Here is a 20,677-nt window from a genome sequence, read left to right as displayed (position 1 = left end):
GCCAGTCACAGACTCTTAGCCCAACCTGCCTCACAGGGTTGTTGTTGTGGGGATAAGATGGAGGAGGAGAATGATGTAAGCTGCCTTGAGCCCTTGTAGGAAAAAGGCAGGATATAAATCAAAAAATAAATATAAATAAATAAATAAATATCCTGTGACTGAGTGGAATTTCACATATTACAAAATACCAACATGAAGGCCCTGTTTTATCTAAAATTTATATCGATGGCATTCCACTTAACAAGCTCATTGGTATATATGAGGAAATGTACCGTATATGCTGTAATATTTACAGAGTATCCTATGCTTTGTCTCAATGCACATTCTGTCTCAGTTTTTGCTAACTTAGAAAGCTGCTCCAAGTTCTTGCTCACCTGTTGATTGGTGTCTAGCTGAGCAACTGAACAGGCAATGCCATTATGGCAGTCCCAGCATAACCACGTGCCCTTAGTTAGCAGAATAGTTTCTGTGGTTACAGCAGAACATTCCTATATCTTTAAGTATGGCAGTCTTGCCCAATATTGGAATCTGAGTTTCATCAGGAAAACTATTAGTTTTCTCAGATGCTTTCCATAATGAAGGTAGATCTTGTAATTCCTGAATGATGAGAAAAAGTATCACAGGAGATAATTGTAGGCACTCAAGAGAGAATGTAGCCCTGTTAGTCATGAGTTCCAAAGTGAAACAAGTCATGTGGGAATATTTCAAGATCCAGCATAAGTCTCAGATATATTAAGTGTAGGTCAACTATTGGAGGCATCAAATTTCAACTTAAGGGTGCCTCACAGGAAACAGGACAAACCAAACTTTATTCTTAAGATTTTTTTTTAATATTTAAAGATATAAGTCAGGAAACAATTCCTGCTCTAGAAATTGTATTATGACAGCATATGTCTTTCATGTTCTTAAGGCCAATCTATAAAATTATTATTGTTATTACATTAATATCCCATCCTTTTTCCTCTTTGGAGTAATGCAAGTTAGCTTACATAACTCTATTTTTATCTGGACCAAAAGTCATCCAATGAGCACAGGAGCATCTAGAACTCTTGAAGGGAACGCTCAATTTCCTCTTTAAAGAGCAGCGTTGTATGAGGGAGTTGAGCCAAGAAGATCATAGTATGGGAAGTTAGTTGAAACATTTTCCAGTGCATCATTTCTCCAACTAAATAGGATATTTAGATGTAGGAAAGGGGAAAAAATCAGAGGAACAAGTTTTTGTGCCCATATGTTTCTCCCTCCACCATGGTTGATTGCAGCTCCAGGCAGATTACTTGTCACAGGGGAATTGCACTTGGGAAACAGTTGGATCCCCCTTCAACCCAGTCCCTAACCAAATCTGCATCTCCACATTGGTTTTTTTTTAAAGTATATCGGAAGTTCCAGTTGCAGAATTACAACATAACATGGAGTATGGGCCCTAATCAGTTTTCCTTGTTTTCTTTACCATTGGATCCATGAGCCAGTCAGATGGCGGTGGTAGCACTTCAGGGCTGCCTCATTCAATAGCAATGACCAACTTCTAGGCGGAGAATTACGCGAACCCATTTGTATGTCAAACCATGAGTATCCAGGACCTCTCTGAATGATCTGTGCCATTGCTGTGGTATGATCCATTGTGGGTGTTTCAGTATGTTTCACTAGTAGGTTTTGGATTGGGTTTGAACTTGTTACTGCTGCATTTTCTGAGTAATCCAGGTCTTTAAAAATACTGAACTTTGCCTATTAAAAAAAAACCTCATGCTGAAATTCTTTATTAAATGTTACCTGTGGTACTGCCTCTTGCCATTGTGTTTAAGAAGGGTAAGAGCTTTAAAGCCCCAAACACTCTGGAAAAATGTTGGGACTATCGGTTTTTGACTGCAGTGTGTGAGAGCTCCTGATTTCTTTGATGCATAACACACCTGTGAAATAAGTAATGATAACATCAGTGTCCAGATTTTGCCATTGCACAATATCCTTATCTCAGGTATTTGCCTAACCTTACCTTTATTGGAATGTTGCCATATAGGTCAAAGGACCATTTTTCCCAGACATTTTCAGTTTGCTCAAGAATGGTAAAAGAATGGATTGGAAATCTAAAATGAATAGGAGGGTTTACCTGTGACTTGCAATGGTATGATACAACCCAGTCAGGTGATAGGCAGGTCACATTTCTAGACTGACGGCAGGAAGGGAATGTAATGACAATGAATATTGTCTCAGACACCTCTCCTCCACTTAAAGACTCCCTGCATGACTCAGCGGGTTTTTAAAATTAAGGCTTAGAATTATGTGCTGAGAAAAGCTAAACTCTTTGTATGCAATTTTTCAAATTAAGCTGATTGGCATCTATTTTGCATAATTTATCTTGCTTCTGCTGATGATGGGGAGGGGCAGTGAACTGGAAACAGCATTTTCTCTCCAGTCATTGGGAATTCTACAGCCACTTATTCCAAGCTCTGAGATTTAATCAAGCATCGCTAAGACACTTTCAGGTCCAGCCTGGCAACCATAAGGGTTAGAAAGTGCATGTGCGTCCTAATGAAAGCAAAGATCCTTGAATTTTGAATTTTGTTCTGGTGCCAAATTACACAATCCTATTGGATCTCGGTATACACACAGATGTGTATGAGTAACACACAGCTGCAAACTCTGCCTTCAGAAACTATTTAATATCACTAAGACCCTGATTACAGAAATATGTAATATCATGTACAATCAAACTTATTCACATACAGAATTTCTGTAACAAGGTTTGTAACAAGATGTTGCAGTGCTGAGTGCTCCTATTCAGAAAATTCCATTCCAACCCTTCTACTTCCCGTTTTTCAGTTACCCTTGCAATATGCATCCATTTTGCATGGCTGCCAGGCATCCTCAGGCTTTGCTTGGCTGTTTTGGGGTGGCTCCTTTCCTTACACCTGTCTCTAAGGATTTGTGAGTGTGTCTTCAGTGGTTTCCTTACCCAGATGATTCCTCCAATATGGTGTAGACAGTACTGCTGTGACTACATTAAGATTAAGATTAGCATTTACCTCTCAACACTAGAAATAGAAGGAGCAGAAATATGAAATGCTGGATGGATTTGGGGGATGCTTGAACCTGTAGTGCTGCGTAAGTCATGCAATGCGGGTTAAATGCCAGAGGCCCCATGACATGCCTTAGAGATGACCAGGCACTTTGTGGGTACAGCCCCCCCCCCCACTTGGCCCTCACATGGGTTTCCCAGGGAACCCCACGGCAGCACCAAGATTCCCCTCCCTCCTTGTTGTGATCACAAATGACTGACAGCATCCCCAGTGTGCCCAAGTGGCATCTGGGGGCAGCTGCCAGAGGCGAGATCAGCTGCACTGATCTCAGAGGGGGCTTGCTGGCCTGCCCTCGTATGCTGGACTCTTTCTGGGACTCAGCGTGGTGGGGCAGAGATCAGGAAGGCCAGCCTGCAAGCCAGCGCTGCTGATCTCAGCAGTGGTGGTGGGGTCCTGGCCCACCATGATGGGTCCCTTCTGGGGCTCAGCATGGTAGAGCAGAGACCAGGCCGTGATGACTTGGGAGTCAACCCCAGCAATTGCTGCTCCTGCACTTCCCTCCACCTCCTCACAGCCCAGGGCTGGGACGCAGCCCAGTCAGGACGTGTAAGCCTTGACAAGTGCGGCTTGTGCACAGCTGTCAGCAGTGTTTGCTCGGCAGCCGCTTGGCAAGAGCAGCAAGGAAGGTTCCCCCCTTCCCTTGCCAAGTGGTTTGTTTGCAGTAGAGCTTTACCCATGATGGGTCATGTCCATGTTTGGGCACCATGTGAGGCAAACAAATCCGCAAGCTGCTGCTTATGAGCCAAAAATAAGCTAGAATAAGCGCATCCTGGGTTTGCACAACATGACAACCCACTCATTAGAAAACCTGGCGGATTCTTTTATTGTGCAAACTCAGTTATTTCCTAAGCCATGTTGCCCCTCATCATGTCAATTAGCCCAGCACTGGGATTAAAAATAACACTGTTCAGTTAATTAGCCACCAGTCCAGATCTACTTGAAGAAACACTTCCGTGCTACAATTTTAGGAACAGTTTATTTTAAAAACAAATAAATTACATTTCACAGAAATGATATATCTCTAGTATGTAAACAGAACACTGTGTTTTATAGATGTAAGATATTTTAAATAACATCAACATCTTGTAAATAAAAATAATTTAATCAACAGGTCTGTCATTGGTAAGGCACTATGAAGATATCAGTATATTGCAGGTATATGGATATTCTAGACACAGATAATGCTTTTTTTAACCATTAAAATGTTACTGAGCAACTTGAGTGTAGCACATCATCACTTCTGAGAAGTCACCCTAACTGAGTAGTCAGACTAAATGGAAGCAGCAGAATTCAAAGCCTAAAGGTGAGAATATGGCAGGTTGCAGGCCCTGCACAAAGCACAACAAGCACCCCAAGGCCATTTGGGACATCCTCAGGACCACGTGGCTGCTTGGGAAATGCTTGTCATTGCAGGAACTCTTTCCCCTCTAAGCATGCGTACGATTACATTATTAATGGGTTGCATCCTGATGGAATATTTCCCCATCAGTAACATTTATGAGTTCGAGTCTGACCAAGTGAATTACACCTGCTCTCACTGCTATCAGTAAAAGCAGTTAGTCATGACTAATTTAAACCCCCCTGATTTCAAAGTGACCCATGCGCTACCCAGAGTGTCCCCAAGTGTACAGTTGCTTTGGAACCAACTGTGAGTAATTAGGGTAGTCAATTTTTAATTAGCTATTCTGATGTGCCCTTAACAACAGCTGAGCATGAAAAAAACTCATTAGCAATTGAAGATTTTCTCCTCAAAACGAAATCTCCATACCAAGAAAAGTTTCTGTTGCTAATTTTTGTTAACTGCAGCCTGCCAGGCAGAACACACTTATTTGGCAACTCGTTCGGGATATGCCAACTCCTACCAAGCCAGAGTGCAATCAAATGGCATCTTTCACTGAGTACCTTGCCTAGAGGGTCCAGCAGACTACACATCAGCAACACCCCATATCCAGATAGGAAGGAGATTAAAACAAACCGCAGTATGCATTGAAAGCGTACGAAAGGCACAACGCTTTCCAGAGATAGCTGCACAGTGCATTGTACATTCAAGGCCAAGCACTGCACTTAGTCATACCAGTTTAAGTCTAAAAGTCAAACGGTCAAAGAAAATGGCATTACTGTAGATACTAGATATAAGCAATATAACAACGTGTCATGATCCATCTTCTCTGCTATTCACACACCATTATAGATAATAGAAAGGCATCATCCTTTGAATAGACACACTTTATTGCACTGACGCAAACCCTCATTGCTGCAAAACCGTGCAGCTTTGGGCTGAGTTGAAGGACACCTTGTCTGGCCTGCAGAGCCTGATGTCACCTTTAGAGCTGTTTATCAGGAGGAAAATGAGGTACGGACAAAGCAGTTCAAATGGAACCGGGAATTCATTCGCCGTCATCAAGTAGCCTTTGTAAATCACTTTGTATCTTTAATAAGGAGAGAAAAACACAAAAGAAATGGGTTGGATCAAACTGGCTGCCCTTTGCATTATGCATGGACTGCCCAGTGCCACAATCAGTCTATGCTGGAGCACTTTTATTCAAACCTGAACTTAATGGGACTCAATCTGGTTAAATCTATCATACAAAGATGGTGTGAACTCACTAATTCTATCACTGTGATTTGTAGCTCCTAGAGCATCCTCCTCTGGCACACGCTTGCCTGGAGAAGTAGCCTAGGTGAAGCTGCAAAATCCATTTCCCCTTATTGCAACATCTGAGAAAAATGCCTCTTGGTCACAGAAAGCACCTGCTCATCATATCTATGATTGCTCAGTTTGCACAATATATTTCTTCACAAGAGTGTGAGTCTGGGGATGGGTTGTAAGGAAAAAATTGTGTCTGTGTGAGTCAGCTAGAAGAGATGCCGGGGATTTAGCAGGCTTAAGGTGATTTGATTGTCTCTTCTCTAAGACCTGTGAAGACTCTGCTTTTCTTCGCATGACGAGAACTTTATTGTTGACAAATGTAACCTAGGAAGACTTTTCCATTGTCAGTCCTATGAAATATATATACTTATGTTTTGCAGCAAAGAGACAATGTATGTCTTTGAATGTTGGAAGTGAAATATGTTTCTCTGTTATTTAGTATAATCAGCCTTTTTTCCCCCTTTTGTGAGGAACCAAGGAGAGCTGACATGGTTCTTCTCCCCATTTTCTCCTCACAACAACCCTGTGAATTAGGTTAGGCCAAGACAGAGTGATTAGCCCAAAGACACTCAGTGAACTTCATGGCTTAGTGGGAACTAGAACCTGGTTCTCCTGCGTTCCAGTCCAACACTCCGACCACTACAGTAATTTGGCTGTCAGTTATTTTCATAGCACACCTGGAAAGTTAAGCTAAGTGAGAAAAACTCACTGTCTTAAATGCAGTATTGCAGTACAGTCATCATCAGCACAATTCCATCCATGTCTACTCAAAAGTATGCCCACCCTGTTCAATGCAGCTTATTCCTGGGAAACTGAGGATAGGATTATGGCTTAATTGAACAAAATGGGGGCCTCCTGCCTAATTTTAGACTTCATTCAATCTCCCTGGTAGGGTTGAGCAAATGAATGTATTTCTGCAGTTAGCAAATGAACCAGAACAGAGACCATCTGCATGGAGAAGGAAACTAGACCAACAGCAGAAAGTGAATTCCAAGGCAGGTTGGGAAACAGAGCAAATGATTAAGATTTTTTAAAGGTAGGCCTCATTCTTGGTTGGGTCAGCACAAAAGGGCCACCTTATATATTATAATTATATATAATTATAATTATATATTGCTTTGTTTCAACTCTCCACACAGATGCCTTCTCAAGGACAGCTGCTCTGCTGTCTGTGAAAAGAGTCCTCTGTTCTTAGTACTGATTTTCCGTACAGTGGTGGTAAAGAATATGCATCAGAACCATAAGAAGCCATGGGTATCTGTGGAGGGAGTGATTCACATCTTAGAACTCTCCATGTAAAATCATCCCCAATCACAGAAATAAATAGCTAATTTGTGCACTTTTAGAATTAAGGCTAAAGAGTGGTGGCACCACCAGAATTAAGATTGCTGCCTTGATCCTCTATGCCCATCACACACCATAGCATCTCCTTTCAGCAGAGTTTTCTGATTAGGTGCTGGAGGGGCTGCCATGGGAAAGAAGGGCCAGAGCAGTCCTCTTCTATCAGTGCAGATGATCTGGTGTAAATTTGGATCCAACCCATGTGTTGTAAATATTTTTAACCTAACCATAGTTAATTTAGCAATTCTCTATGTTCACCTTTTCCAGTCTGATAAGATTAGCTGTTAGTTCCTCACAGAGACCATCAACATTAAGATTCAGAGGAGATTCCAAGCTTTCTTGTATTGGCTGTCTGAAATTGAGGATATGGAAAGGGAGATAGAGGACAATTACAATTTAAATAAATTAGATAACAGGAGCCGTTACTGAAGAATGGGAACAAGCAATCAGAATTAGAGTGTAGAAGAATATAACTGTGAAGGAAATATTGCTGTTTGACCATAGATTGATTTGCTGAAAAAAAGAAACATTGAGGTAAAATATATCTGTGGATAATGCAGATAAAAGTCACCTATTGTGCTCTACAATATACTTAGAGACAGACAGGGTGCTGACTTCTCTGTAGTTCAGAAATCCTTAGACAGAATCTTAGTTGACATGAGAGCTACTGTGGATTATGCTGTGCTGGAATAATGGATGTGTAGTAGTGTTAGCTGGCAAAACAACAGATTTTCTGGAAAATTCTATGGCATCAGTGAATGGTGACTGAATTATTTTACAGATTTCATTAAAGACAATGTGAAGGAAATAGGCTCTGTTCATTCAGATTGGGTGGTGTCCATGCAACTCTTTGAGAATTTGCTGGACTATCACAATCTCCACATTGGAATAATACTACTGCCATGATTATTCATGATCACGGTAGCCTGCAAAAGCGGCACTGTGATTGTATACATTGTGGAAATGGGGCAAAAGACATGACAGGGTGGTACAGATGCTCACAATAGGAAGTAGGGCCAGCCTTACCACTAAGTGGAGCGAAACATCTGCCTCAGGGAACACATTCTGAGGGATATGAAGGGTTGGAGGACAAAGCTGTGAGTGACAGGCAGCCTGCTTTTGCCTGGTCTGCCCCCAGAATTAGCCTGCTATCTGCAGGTGTGGTCAACATTCAGCAGCCAGTCCAGTTGGCCTCTGTGCATGGAATGGAGAGAGCTGCCATTTTGCTCTTCAACTCAGGCAGCAAATGGCAGGTTTCTGAGTTTGTATAAATTGTTTTCCATTAAGGTTGCTACAATATGTGTTTGGCACAGGGTTTGCCTATTAGCTATATGCTGAAATTGCATAAGTGAAACTGAATAAAATTGCACTCTGCAAAATATCAAATATTTCTAGGCAGTATTTAAAAACTGGCTCTGATCCTGTGGCTTTTACAACAGCGTGGCATGCAATTTAGCAGACAGATATGTTTCCATCACTCACTCTTGCTGCCAGGAAAAGATTAACATGCTAAATTTCTGCATGTTTGGCTGCTTGTTAAAAGCACAGAAGGAAAAGCAGTAAAAATCTGGCAACCGCCCCATATATACCATCCAGTTGCACATTTATCAACAGAGTTGGGATGCCAACGGCATATATTATTTAGGCACAGATTTATATATTTTTGCTTTCTGATTTCAAAGCTTATCAGGTTTACATACTTTGTCATGCTCAAGGGAAAAAAAAACAAAGCAAGAAAATAGTTTAGCGTACAAGCCCATGCATGTTTAGACGGAGAAAAGTCCTGTAACTCACATCATTCCACAGCCTGCCATGCTGCTCCAGCATGTTGGGGGCTGGAGGGGGGTTTCTGTCTAGACTTGAATAGGATTGTGCCCTTAGGGACTTTGGTTTGGGAAGATGAGCTTCACAGATTAATGATGTAATCTCAGTAAATTTGCGGGATGAAGTTTGTCTTTAAAGATTGCAAAATGGGAAAAGCCATTCATATGTGCTTTGAAATGGTTATTCAAGAAGGTGTGTATGGGGGAAAGTGTCTATAAATAGTAAAGAATATGGAGAGAGAGATGAGGAAGCTAGATGTGGCCAAAACTGGAAGATGCAGAAGATCCAAAAACAAAACCCCCAAAACTCAAAACAGTCTTACTCATGAGTATGTGAATCCACAAATGAAGCCATGGACCCAAGTTGCTCTTCCAGACCGTGTATTCTGTATCTCATGTAGAATGTAGAGAAAACAAGTACACAAACCCTGCAGGAGAAGTATGGTGGGGAAACAAACACGTATATGTACTTGCCAGACATCAGGGGGGTGCATTTGTTGAGTTGGAAACGTATTAAGATATGGAAATTGGTGATACATTAAAGCAGCCATATCAATTCATTAAGGCTTTAACAGTCAACTCTTCATCCCAGTTAAGGCTCACGTCCTTCAATTTAAGATAGCAAAGCCATGCAAAAGGACCTTTGGAGTATGGTTAGAGATATTTTCCTCATGTAGGCTTTAACAGAAGTTACAGAAATCCACACATCCCACAAATAAGGAAAACAAATTAGATGGGCCTTTGACCATATAAACTCATCCAGAGTTTTACCTTTTACAATTTACTAAAGTTCAGAAGATTCCATGTGCTTATCTCCCCACTGCATGCTGCAGCTAGGAGGCCAATAGATATCTCTGCACAATATAGCAGGATTTATTCCATGGTGCACCAGTACTGCCTGCTCCACCAATCTAGATATCTGCAGCTTGAGTTGTGATGTTGCTGGCTGCTCCAATTTGACAATCCTTGAGCATATCTATCAATCTTTCAGTTAGCTTCTAGGAGTTTGGCAAAACGCTTTTGCAACACTATATATCCATACAACACAACTCTGGGCAATTTAAAAAGGTCACATTTTTCTCCCTCTTTTGCCCCCCTAGAAACATTTTTTGTGGAACGTATTCTCATTTGTATGGGTGCCCAGCAAATAAGAAAAAGGAGTGTGTAAAATGTTTGTATAAAATGTCCAACTTTCTGAACCATTTCAGATTAATATCAGTGCAATTCCAGAGAAGGTGCCTTATGCCAGATCGTTTGGGGAAATGAGTTACATATACTTACATAATTGCATAGAGAATAAGTATGTGATTCACAGACAAAGACCTGTGGTAATTCACTCGGCAGAAGAAACCAAGGGCTCCAGGAAGAACTAAAAGATGAACAAAATATTTATGATCACCAATGTAAACACTGGAGAATCTGAAAAATGCAATGACTTAACACATGGTGGGAGACTAGAACCACCAAAAAAAGATGCATTGATTGTTATTACCAGTTAAAATGATTCCAATATGTTAATGCAGGTTATGTTTTGATACCACAATTAAAATTAAGAGGCTTTGTCTACTGTGCAACATGAATATAATATATGCTAACCTTATGGAGCATGTTGCTTACAGTAATGCCACCAGCAATGGACATGTTTACACCTCAGGAAACCTTGATTAAAATCTACAGCTTAAATATGTGATTAATAAATTAGTGAGCTCATGTTCTCAGCCATATGGGAGACAGCATTTCAAAGTGTAAGCTGATCTGAATGCAACTATACTCAGAATAGTGGGGCAAAGAGAAGAATTCTAGAAATACACAAGGCTGCAGTCATGCTACATGCTGTGGAATCTGTTTATGCAAGATCTGGTGGCATATGAAGACTTCCTGTTATAAAGCATAACTGAGAAGAAGAGTTTCTGATAAGTGCAAAAAGAAGCAGTCTGTGCACACCTGCTCATTCCTACACATGATCATTATGGACCCTTTCCCCAAGGCCTCGTGCCTCCTTCCTGCCTCACAGTCAAGTTCCTACCAGAGAAGTTTTCACAGGCTGTAACCTCTGCCTTCTCCCCAAATGTTGCCTCAGAAATGAATATTATGAATAAATAAAGTCATGAATACCGAAATGCATTTTTATTCCCCAAGTTAGGCTCCCATTACAAATATTGGGCAGTACATGTGGCAAACATTGGGGAAACATGTGGCTAGATACACTGAAATGCAAGCCAGAGGGAACCAGCGGCATGTTTTTGCAAGAGGTTCACCCAAGCCAAAGAACAGATTTGGATTTAATTTCACTTTTCATTTACAGTGTTCCAGCACAAAGCATAAAACAGCCATTCTCTGAGCACTTTCAGATTCAGCTAATGGGGCTGAATTCAGATTTAGGCATGTACAATGGGGCTGGAAGAAGCTGTTTCCTTGCCCTTTCCTCTCTACCTTTGCCTCTCTGGCCCCCAGAAAACACCACCCAGAGGGGCAGGGAATAAACTGTGCGACAGAAGAGGAGATCTTTGAAAATCAGTTGGAGACACTTGTGAGCAATGCCCTTTTGTCAACAGAAGGCAGGTCCGACCATTCTTTGTTTTTATTTTTGCAGAAAACCTGACCTCACCTGGCTGTATAAGCCTAGCCCCAGCACCATCTTCAAATGTAGATTTGGCTTATTTACCATTTCTTGAAACATTCCTGACTTTATCATCACACAAGCATTTAGACTGCGCATCCGAATGGACAGACTTTGTCTCAGTCTTGGAGGTTTTCAGATGTGTTTGGGTCTCAACAACACGGAAATCTGTTGGGAAATAATATTTTTAAGCTAAAAGCAAACATATATTGAACATTCAGAAAACTTAAGACACAGAGCACAATGCAGATACATTAAAGTTTATGTGGATTTTGCCTCTCTTCAGCAGGATGGAACTTGCATCTATATTGCAATTTTTGTTGTAGCCAGAATTGGCCAAGTTAATATTATTTCTGTTGTTAATAAATGGTTAACAGTCTTAAAAGGCAATAAATAACTTTTCTACACCAGGGTATTAATTGGCTGTTAATATACTATATTTGCTTTAGATTTTGCTGCAGAATTGAAATCAAAGCACTACATGAAGAACATTTCCTTCCCTGCCTTTCCACAAAACAGAATAGTGTAAATGCACTACTAAAAGAAAGCAATCTCTTTCACTTTTACAATTAACATTTTTTTTACTTAAAAAAAAGGTTGTTTGAAGTGCAAAATTTCAAAGGATCACAATGCCATTTAATGAATCCATCAACAACCCTAAGTAGGAAATGGTACCTCTTATAGGAAAATTCAATAGTTAATGAATATTTGGTGGGTTGCAGGAGAAAGGAAAGGAGATGGGTGAAGGTGCTGGTTTCAGGCTGCTTGAAGGGTACATGGATTAATATGAATGCAGTGAAAATGAATACTTTGATTTGGCCTAAGTGCTGGATGAACGAAGCTGTAGCCTAGGACAAAGCATCACACAAATATGTTCCCTTTACAATGGTGAATAGCTCAAGCTTAATCCACTGTGTGATGCCACATAGAGGATGTTAGGGCTAAACTATGAATTTTCTTGGACACATAGCCATCTGCTTTAGACCAGGAAAATAAAAATAAAAATAAAAAAAGTCAGGCTGTAATGGAAAGCCAACTGGGCTAACTTTTGCCCAGAAATCCCTGGTCCAAAAACCAGCCACTGGATCAGTACGCGACAAACCAAACTTGGGGGGGTGGGGGGGCAACTCTATTAAAAGGTTAAAAATAAGGGTGGAGGGACTAAAACATGCAAGTCTAAAAGGATAAAATCAGGGAAGAGGGAGAAGGAAAGGGGATTTGGATAGCAGAAACAAAAAAAGTTACAGCCAACCAAGAACTCCACTCCTAGGGACTTGTTGGCCTACTCAGGCAATAATAAAAAGTCTTCTACCTTAGTCTAGGCACAATAACTCTACTTTGTAAGAGCACAGTAAAGTAGGACACCATAGCAATCATCAATATGGAGGATTGGTAGTAGGGTGGAACCTCCTCCTAGAAAGGAGTAAAATCCATGGAGCTTTATTTCCTCCTAGCCTTGGTCAGCTGACCTTGGGGTGATCACCTAATTCCCAGTCTCTGGGGTTTACCCATTAACTCCAGTGCAGGCCATCAGTTCATCCTCACTGGTTATCTCCTGCAACCTTGAAGCCAATCTAGAGTTCTCACCTGCCCAGTGTGGGGCTTTGACTGCCTGATTCCCACAAGGTTGGCACTTGGTATTTCCAGCATTTTATTCATTTCTGAGTTAACCCTTGCCTTGCCCCCTGAAGCATGAAGAGCACATTCATATTGCACAGATACTATATGGATGGATGCTTTAGCTTTGTTGGGAAAACAGCCAGTACACACTATCTAGAACTCTTTGTCCATTAAAGAAGTAATTCAAAGCTCACACTGGCATACTCTGCTTTTGGGAAATTTTTTTTAATTCCTAGACAAAAGGGGGCTACAGATTCAGAGTTTCAAATAATGAGCTCATTATTCAAACCTTTGTAGTGTTCAAATTCTGGGGTCTGAGAGCCAGTGCTGCTGGATTCTTCCATCTCTCTCCTCCGCTGGTGGATGATGCCATCCAGTTCAGAAAAATCTTCAGTGAAATCCTGGAAAAGGTCAATACATCAAAAATGACATTTAAGGGTTAAGAATCTATTAGCTATCCCCCCTCATGCCTTCAGTGATTTCAGTTACCACCCCCAAAATATGATATTCACATAGCCATCTTATATATGCCTTCTCACAATTAATCCCCATTAAGTTTGATGGAGCTTATGTCCATTGAAAATAAATGCTGAAGTTAATTTTTTGGCATAGCTTATTTTACAGGGTTGCAGCCGAAGTGTATGTGAGTCAATATGGTACACTACACAGAACACTGGAACTGATCCTTTTCTACATGAGGCATTCACTGTGCACTCATGGTTGCTTCTGGACTTTGCAAGGACACCACGCACCTCCAGCTTTGCTTCTGTTTTTTTTTTTTTAAGAGTACTTTCTTTTTTAGTTGGTTTTTTTAATGGAGAAAATGAGCTATTAAATCACAGCAGGGAAAAGGGCACTCTATCTCCTTGTGTATTTCTGCTATTCTGGTCTAGTGCAATTCCACCTAGAGTTTATCCAGCTGAAAAGCAGGAAAAAAGAGCTCTTTGTGTGGAGCTTGGATTTCAGAGCTGCAACAAAACTGAAAGTAGATGCAGCAGTTAGGAGCACGATAAAAGTCTCATGCAGAGAAGCCCTAAGGAAGTTCTGGCTTCCCATAAAAAGCAAAAGATCGCCTTCATCAAGCAGTGCTCACTCAACCTAATATAGTTTGCAGATAATATAATTTATCCCAAACTTTTGGAATGCAGTGGGAGACAATACTTGAATGTGAGCAGATGTTACTTAACTTCTTAGTACAGTGACCAGAAAGTGCTGTTTAATCTGAAGCAGTTGTTAGAGATAATTCATTGTGTGAGATAACAGTTCATCCTTCTGCTCATTTAACAGAGACAGAAAATTCTAAATAAGTGTGGCGAGCTTGTAAAACATGAAGAAACTTTCAAGCGTAAACCTAATGAAGAAGCTCATATAACCACAGGCTTAAAATCTTGAATGCCTGAGAAAAGGACAGAGCAAACATGGCTAAACATATGGAAGTCTGGCAGTTTATATGGGGAAGAACTTAGACTGCTCTTTGTTAATCCATTGCAGGGATTTAAAATATTCAGAATATCAAGTCTAGCACATGCACATACCCTCAAGATTGTCATGGCAATACTTGAGCTACAGATTTGCAATAGATTCTCAAATATTGGCCAAGTTTGAACACAATGCTAAACCATGGTTTCACAGTATAAAGACTGATATGCACCCTTGCCCTGTGTTGCCTGAATCCTAAAATCCTAGACTTAACGATGGTTACTGGAAATGAGCTAACTGAATAAACTATGATTTGAAGTTGGCTTGTTTCCACGAACCACAGACACTCACAGCACTTCTTCCAGGTTCCTACATCATGACAAGCAGCAACTAGTCTAAGAATTATTTATTGCTAACTAGAAGCAGAAAACCTCTGAACTTCTTTTGGCTTTGCCACAGGGGAGAGAAACAGGGAATAAGTTGTCTTCATACTTGGGAAGGCAGGCATAATTGCACTGAAAATTTTTTGACGGGAAATTAACAATTTATGCTAATTCTTCGTCATCCATCATTAGTTTTTCACTGTTAGTTTTATTTTAACACCAAAATTACCAGAGGTAAGGTTGAAGGGCGGTCGTTCCTGAAACTATTTTCCGGAGAAGGAGGATTGGGACTGTTGCCAACACTCACATCCTGAAAACACAGTTGTAGACGAAACAGATCAGATAGTAATATTAAGAACAAACACAGAACGGCACATCCAAAGACAGTTATAGCTCACCTCCACATGCTGACACACAGCTTTTAACAGTTTGTAAGCTGTGTCCCTTGACAGAAAGGAGCCAAATATATACTGAAAAGAAAATAACCAATAATTATTATTAATTAAAACATTTTACTTTAATTAAATAAATAATGAATTAAATCATTAATGAAAAGGTTTGCCTTATCTAGTACAATTTGGTTCAACAGCCACTTCTGTGGATCAGAAGTCTCTAAAAGGAACTGCAATAATTCTACGCATGTGTAGACAGAAGGAGTCCTACAGCTCCGGCATTCCCAGAAGTCTGATTTGGCTCAAGTGTTCTCTTCTGTCACCCCTTGCCCTTGTATATTGAAGTTAACCTACTGGCTCACTTTTGCCATCCTGATATTTTTACTGAACCACTTCTTAAAGTGCTTCCTGTACATCTTGCAAGGTATGGTTGCCCCTTTTTTCTGATATGGATCCTTCAGTTTTAGTAGTTGCATAGCAGACACGAAATTCAACAGGTTGAGCAATTTGCTACCTTTTCATGTGGGAAAAACCTTCTGTTCTACAGCTGTTGGAAGCAAACTTCGCTACTTGTAGAAGACCTACCTGTGAGAGACCTACTTACTTGATATATGTAAGACATCCCATTACTGTTCTCCATTTAGGAGGGGAAATACATCTTGACCGCAGCTATAGATCACTACTAAGTCAAATAATACAACCTTAATATTAATTAAGACTGGAAGCCTAAACATACAGATATGCTTCTGTTTGGAAGAGTTTAATATGGCTGCCTTTTCACTTTGCTCATTACCAACACCCCCATTTTAGCCTGCTGTTGGTACTGGCAGTATCACTAAATAGCCTCCTCTTCCGTTCCAAAGCCACAATATAGTTCTTAGGGGTTGTGGCCTTCTCTTCAATTGCTTCATTCCCAGATGTGGAAGCAATAAGCTGCCATCAATATTGAGCTCAGCTATAAGTCAGCTACAACTGGGATGATCTAGTTCTGTGGATGCATTCACAGAAAAGTCTGGTCAATCGCTATTTTCATGGAGCAACTTCAGTGAAGCAGTAGAACATGCTAGGCCTATATCTTCAGGACCACTTTCCTAAGCAGCATGCTTGCAAGTTCCAAATATGCAGCTATCACTCCTTCGATATACCCTGAAAACCATATATCCTTAGCATACCAGATAGATTCCTGTACCTGTAACTGGCCAAAGTTGCAAGGTGAAAAAAGAGTTGATGAACAGCATCTTTAAAAAAATTGAAGCTCTATCTGGAATAGCTTGTTTAAATTGTATTAAAAGTTAATATAAATATCAATAAGGAGCAGAAGAGACAATCAACCGAAGAAATCATAAAATAAGGCAACACAGAAAAGACAAAACAGAATGGAAAATAAAGAAATCTTTATGTGGACTTACCCTATCAGAGGTTGTTGTTATAACCAGAGCATTTGGCACTAGAAGAGCAGTTTTACTTTTCTTTAGTTGTGTCACAGAGAGTACAGGTATGATAATCTGAAATGAGGTCACATCACTCAGTAGAGGAAAGGTACAGAAACTCAGACTTGGGGGTAAATTTGGCCCTCCTGAATTCTTCAGATGCCAAGTCCCTTTCCTGCAATCATGGATCATCTTGCGATATCCCATGTTTTGCACAGTTTTATACATTCAAGAAAGTGGAAATGCCTCTCCTAGTTTCTAGCAGCAACAGTTTTAAGCAAAGATAACCTGGATTTTTTTGGCATCTGACAGCCTTTGGTTTCAGCCCTATTCAACTCCCACAGTTTGGCCTCCGAGAGCTTCTTCAAAATAGAATTTGGACTTCAAAGGGACACAGGTTCAACACTGCTGCATTAGAGAGTTAAAATGACAACTCGCAGTGCAATCTACTATGTACAGCTACTTGGAAATAACACCCAGGGAGTTCCACAGGATATACTTCCTCGGTCTTAACTTCCTTAGTCTCTTCAGCTACCTAGCCACAGTATATTGTGAGTCTTAGTACAGACCACTTGCAATGCAATTTTTAACTTTGAGTATAAAATTGAGTATAAAATAGATACGTCTAGATAAATAAAAACAAGTTTCTCTTTTTGCTTTAAGTTTGAGTGTGAGCACGAATTTACAGGACATGCTATGTTATGACAGGAAAAAAATCATGTGTTAAACAGATGGCAACTACTTTCATGAGGCTTAAGATTTTTGATGTTTCCATCTGTACTAACAAAGGCAATAAGCTTCTGAGCAGTGTTTGTTGTGGGTTGTCTGTTTTTCTATCTACCATATGAAAGCCAACAGGAAATGATATTTTTAACACATGTTGTACAAAATTACAAAAATATTCAGTGTTGTACTGTTAATTTCCCCTAAAAATCCAGTTATGACAATGTTCAAAATTTCGAATAGAGAAAATAGAAATGTACTTATTTTGAAGAGTATAGCAAACATCTTGATGCTAAAGATTAAAAAGGTTCAATGAAGTTATAGTTCAGTTACAAGATGAGAAGCACTCCACAGCTGGACAGCAAAATAAATAGTTCTGAGGATTCTTGGCATGAAGAAAATGACTTAGGGCAGTAGGTCTCAATGTTCTATTACGCATTTCTCCCAAATAAGGAGCTTGCAATTGATTCCCAGGGCTGAGCTTTTGGGAAACATGTTAGGCTGGAAGCTTAAATTTCAGAGCTGCCCAAGAAATTCTGCTTCCTGAAGCAAAGAACATGAAGCCAACTGAACAGGCAGTCGAATCCTATCTCAGCATTGACAGTGGGATACCCAAGGAGAGCCGGTTAGCTGAGTGGATGCAGGGCAAGTTGTTTGGCACACGAAACTCTACCGTCCAAGAAAAACGAATGGATGGGGGGACTCAGCTGGGGCAATGTGGGAGGTGCCATTGCTGTCCCCACCACCTGAGATGTTTTCCTCACTTTGCCTCATGAAAGGACCAGCCTTGCTAAACCTTTCTGACAGTAAATGCCACTGAAGACATTGGGACATGCTTATGAGAGATCATGCATAGTATTGTACTACACGAGACAGCAAGCCTGTACCCATTTACCTGGGAGCAGGTCCCACTGAACCCAATGGGACTTGTATGTGAATTCACACATGCAGGATTGTGCTATGACCAGTTCCATCTCTAATGTCACTTTAGTCCAGGATGGAAGAAAATTTCTATAGAAGTTTCTTTCAGAATTCTTCAGAATGCCTGCCCTACAAGAGGCATCTAGAACTGAAAATGCAACTTAATCTACTGTGCCGTACTACGTTGGCTGTAGTAGCAGCTGGGCTGCAGTGCTTCTAGTAGACTTGATGGCCAGTTAATAATGTCTAAAACCTCCGTTAAGAAATGTGAATGCAAGCAATGCTCTGGCAGCAAAAGCAACAGAATTGTTTATTTTCTATTTCTACATCTCTCATGTTGTTTCCTTTACCATTTGTATCCTCCCACTCCATATTAAATCAAAATTGATGATGACTTAGCTGAGCCAGATTCAGAAGACATGAATTCACTTACCTTAGTATCTTTGCCAAAGACCTTAGAATGGAAGCAAATCCAGTTTTCTGATATGAATAGTTTCCCTTGGTACAAGATTTCTTTTTGTAAGGCACAGGTAAAATCTACAAAGGTTACATATACTATGTTATCTAATTGTTGCACCTGTGTAATGCTGAAATTAATACATTAATATAATTTATACATCTGGGATAATTTTTAATACACACAGACACACACACTGCATGCTACAAATATTCATTGGACTAATGACTTTGCAAAACACAAGTAGATGTGGATCATATCCCTGTTTTCTTGTAACCTAAAATCTGATATTCTACTCAGCTCTACATACCTATTAGATTCTATGGCTGGCTTGTATCCAGTATTGGCTTAAGTTCATTTGACTTCATTTGGTCTAATCTATATAGGAGACTGCAGCCAAGAAGGTAGAAGACTGAGAACTGGAAGGGCAGTGATAAGGCAATTAGAAAAGTTCTTCAAGTGTAAGAGTATTCCACTAGATACCAAGGCCAGGATCATCTACACCAGCCTTCAGAGACATTTGGACAGCAAGTCTCAGAATTCCCATGCAGCAGATTCATTGACTGGGGATTCCAGGTGTTGCAATTCAAACATGTCTGGAAGGCACCAGGTCAGGGAAGGCTGATCTACACTATTCCTGATCACTATGTATAGATGTTAAACTGGGTAGTAAAAAAATGTGACAGGAAACACGGGGCTGGAGGAAAGCTTTACAAATACCTGGGACCAACAGAAAGAGGAACAGTTGAAGGCAGAAGAGGAAGAGCAACTCTGAGATGGACCATTTCCATAAAGGAAGCCAATGCCTCGAGTTGTACAAGAGCTGAGAAGGGCTGTGTGGGACTGGACATTCTGGAAGGCCACTGTAAGTCAGAGGCAACTTCAGCCAGTGGTATAGTGGCAAATTTAGAAGTGGGGGAGCCCTTCTTGATAGTCAGAGCCACATCTCAAAGCCATGCCCCATCAAAGGCACACCCCAAGCCACACACATAATTATACAATTCAACCTACGATTATACAATAAAAGTGAGCCTTGTTTGGATTTCTGTTGAGTAATGAATACAAGATGAGGGTATCTCTTTTTAGGTGAAACAATGACAGCTTCTCAAAGTTATTTATTATTATCCTCTTTATTAGGAACAAATGCTTTAAAATTACATCCATACTGCCTTCTCCAGCCAAAAAGCTCTCAGAGTGGCTTATGTGGAATTAATAAGGAAGTTCCTGCCCACAGGCTTACTATCTAAAATCATGACATACCAGGGGAAAATACATGGAGGGAAGAGGGAGAAAAGAAAACTCAGGCACTAATTACTCGTACTTATAGAAACATATGTAGTTATATGTTTTCCCCAAGAGCAGCATGCTAGATTGACAATCACTGTTTGGTTTCTTTTAATTTTCTGTGGCCTCTGCTACCACTGACTCTGTGTGTACATATGAGTGGAAGACCTTCCATGAGTCCATAGTTTAGAGGTTCCAGTTTCTCAGAATATCCAATAATCTTTTATCGTGCTCTTATTGGATCTATGCTGAATCATGTGTAGAATAGCCTAACTGAAGTAAGAGGCACTGCAGGCTATCAGAAGTCATGGCTATTTTTCCCCCATTGATTCCAGTGACTACATATACTCAAGATATGACACTTTCATTCCACTTTAGCTGTTGTGTCTCCCAAATAATTCTGGGACTAAGAGTTGCCCATTTGCCTCACAGAGCTAAAATTTCCAGAATGGTTTATTAGTCAATCCCTCTTTCTCAGGAAGTCTGGAAACTGTACCTGTCTGTGTGAAAAATAGGTGTCCACTAAGAACAATCAGTACCTTT

At 40.4% G+C, this 20,677-nt stretch overlaps 1 protein-coding gene across 14 annotated transcripts in view; it reads right to left on the bottom strand.

Annotated features, from left to right (window-relative positions):
* The window catches only part of GRAMD2B (GRAM domain containing 2B), a 66,284-nt gene that overhangs the window by 23,372 nt on the left and 22,235 nt on the right, over window positions 1-20,677 (bottom strand). For 3 of the 14 annotated variants that reach the window (XR_006416261.1, XM_044446056.1, XM_044446058.1), the window contains exons 5-14: window positions 18,827-18,930; window positions 16,729-16,824; window positions 15,326-15,397; window positions 15,157-15,237; window positions 13,415-13,526; window positions 11,551-11,673; window positions 10,167-10,254; window positions 9,209-9,313; window positions 7,321-7,414; window positions 1,768-1,904 (exon numbers count right to left, since the gene is read on the bottom strand). Coding sequence is in view for 9 of the 14 variants with exons in the window: in XM_044446056.1 (XP_044301991.1) it covers window positions 1,768-1,904; window positions 7,321-7,414; window positions 9,209-9,313; window positions 10,167-10,254; window positions 11,551-11,673; window positions 13,415-13,526; window positions 15,157-15,237; window positions 15,326-15,397; window positions 16,729-16,824; window positions 18,827-18,930 (1,012 nt within the window). In the remaining 5 variants the exon portion in view is untranslated. Of the gene's footprint in view, window positions 1-112; window positions 598-1,767; window positions 1,905-4,028; window positions 5,501-7,320; window positions 7,415-9,208; window positions 9,314-10,166; window positions 10,255-11,550; window positions 11,674-13,414; window positions 13,527-15,156; window positions 15,238-15,325; window positions 15,398-16,728; window positions 16,825-18,826; window positions 18,931-20,677 lie in introns of those variants that run through there. The other 11 variants (XM_044446061.1, XM_044446063.1, XM_044446057.1 and 8 more) reach the window with 10 other exon arrangements.

This window comes from Varanus komodoensis, unplaced genomic scaffold, assembly GCF_004798865.1.
Source record: "Varanus komodoensis strain SLA01 unplaced genomic scaffold, ASM479886v1 scaffold5, whole genome shotgun sequence".
In the NCBI taxonomy this organism is placed as follows: domain Eukaryota; kingdom Metazoa; phylum Chordata; class Lepidosauria; order Squamata; family Varanidae; genus Varanus; species Varanus komodoensis.
Note: the sequence above shows the minus strand (reverse complement) of the source record. Positions and strands in the feature narration are given on the sequence as shown.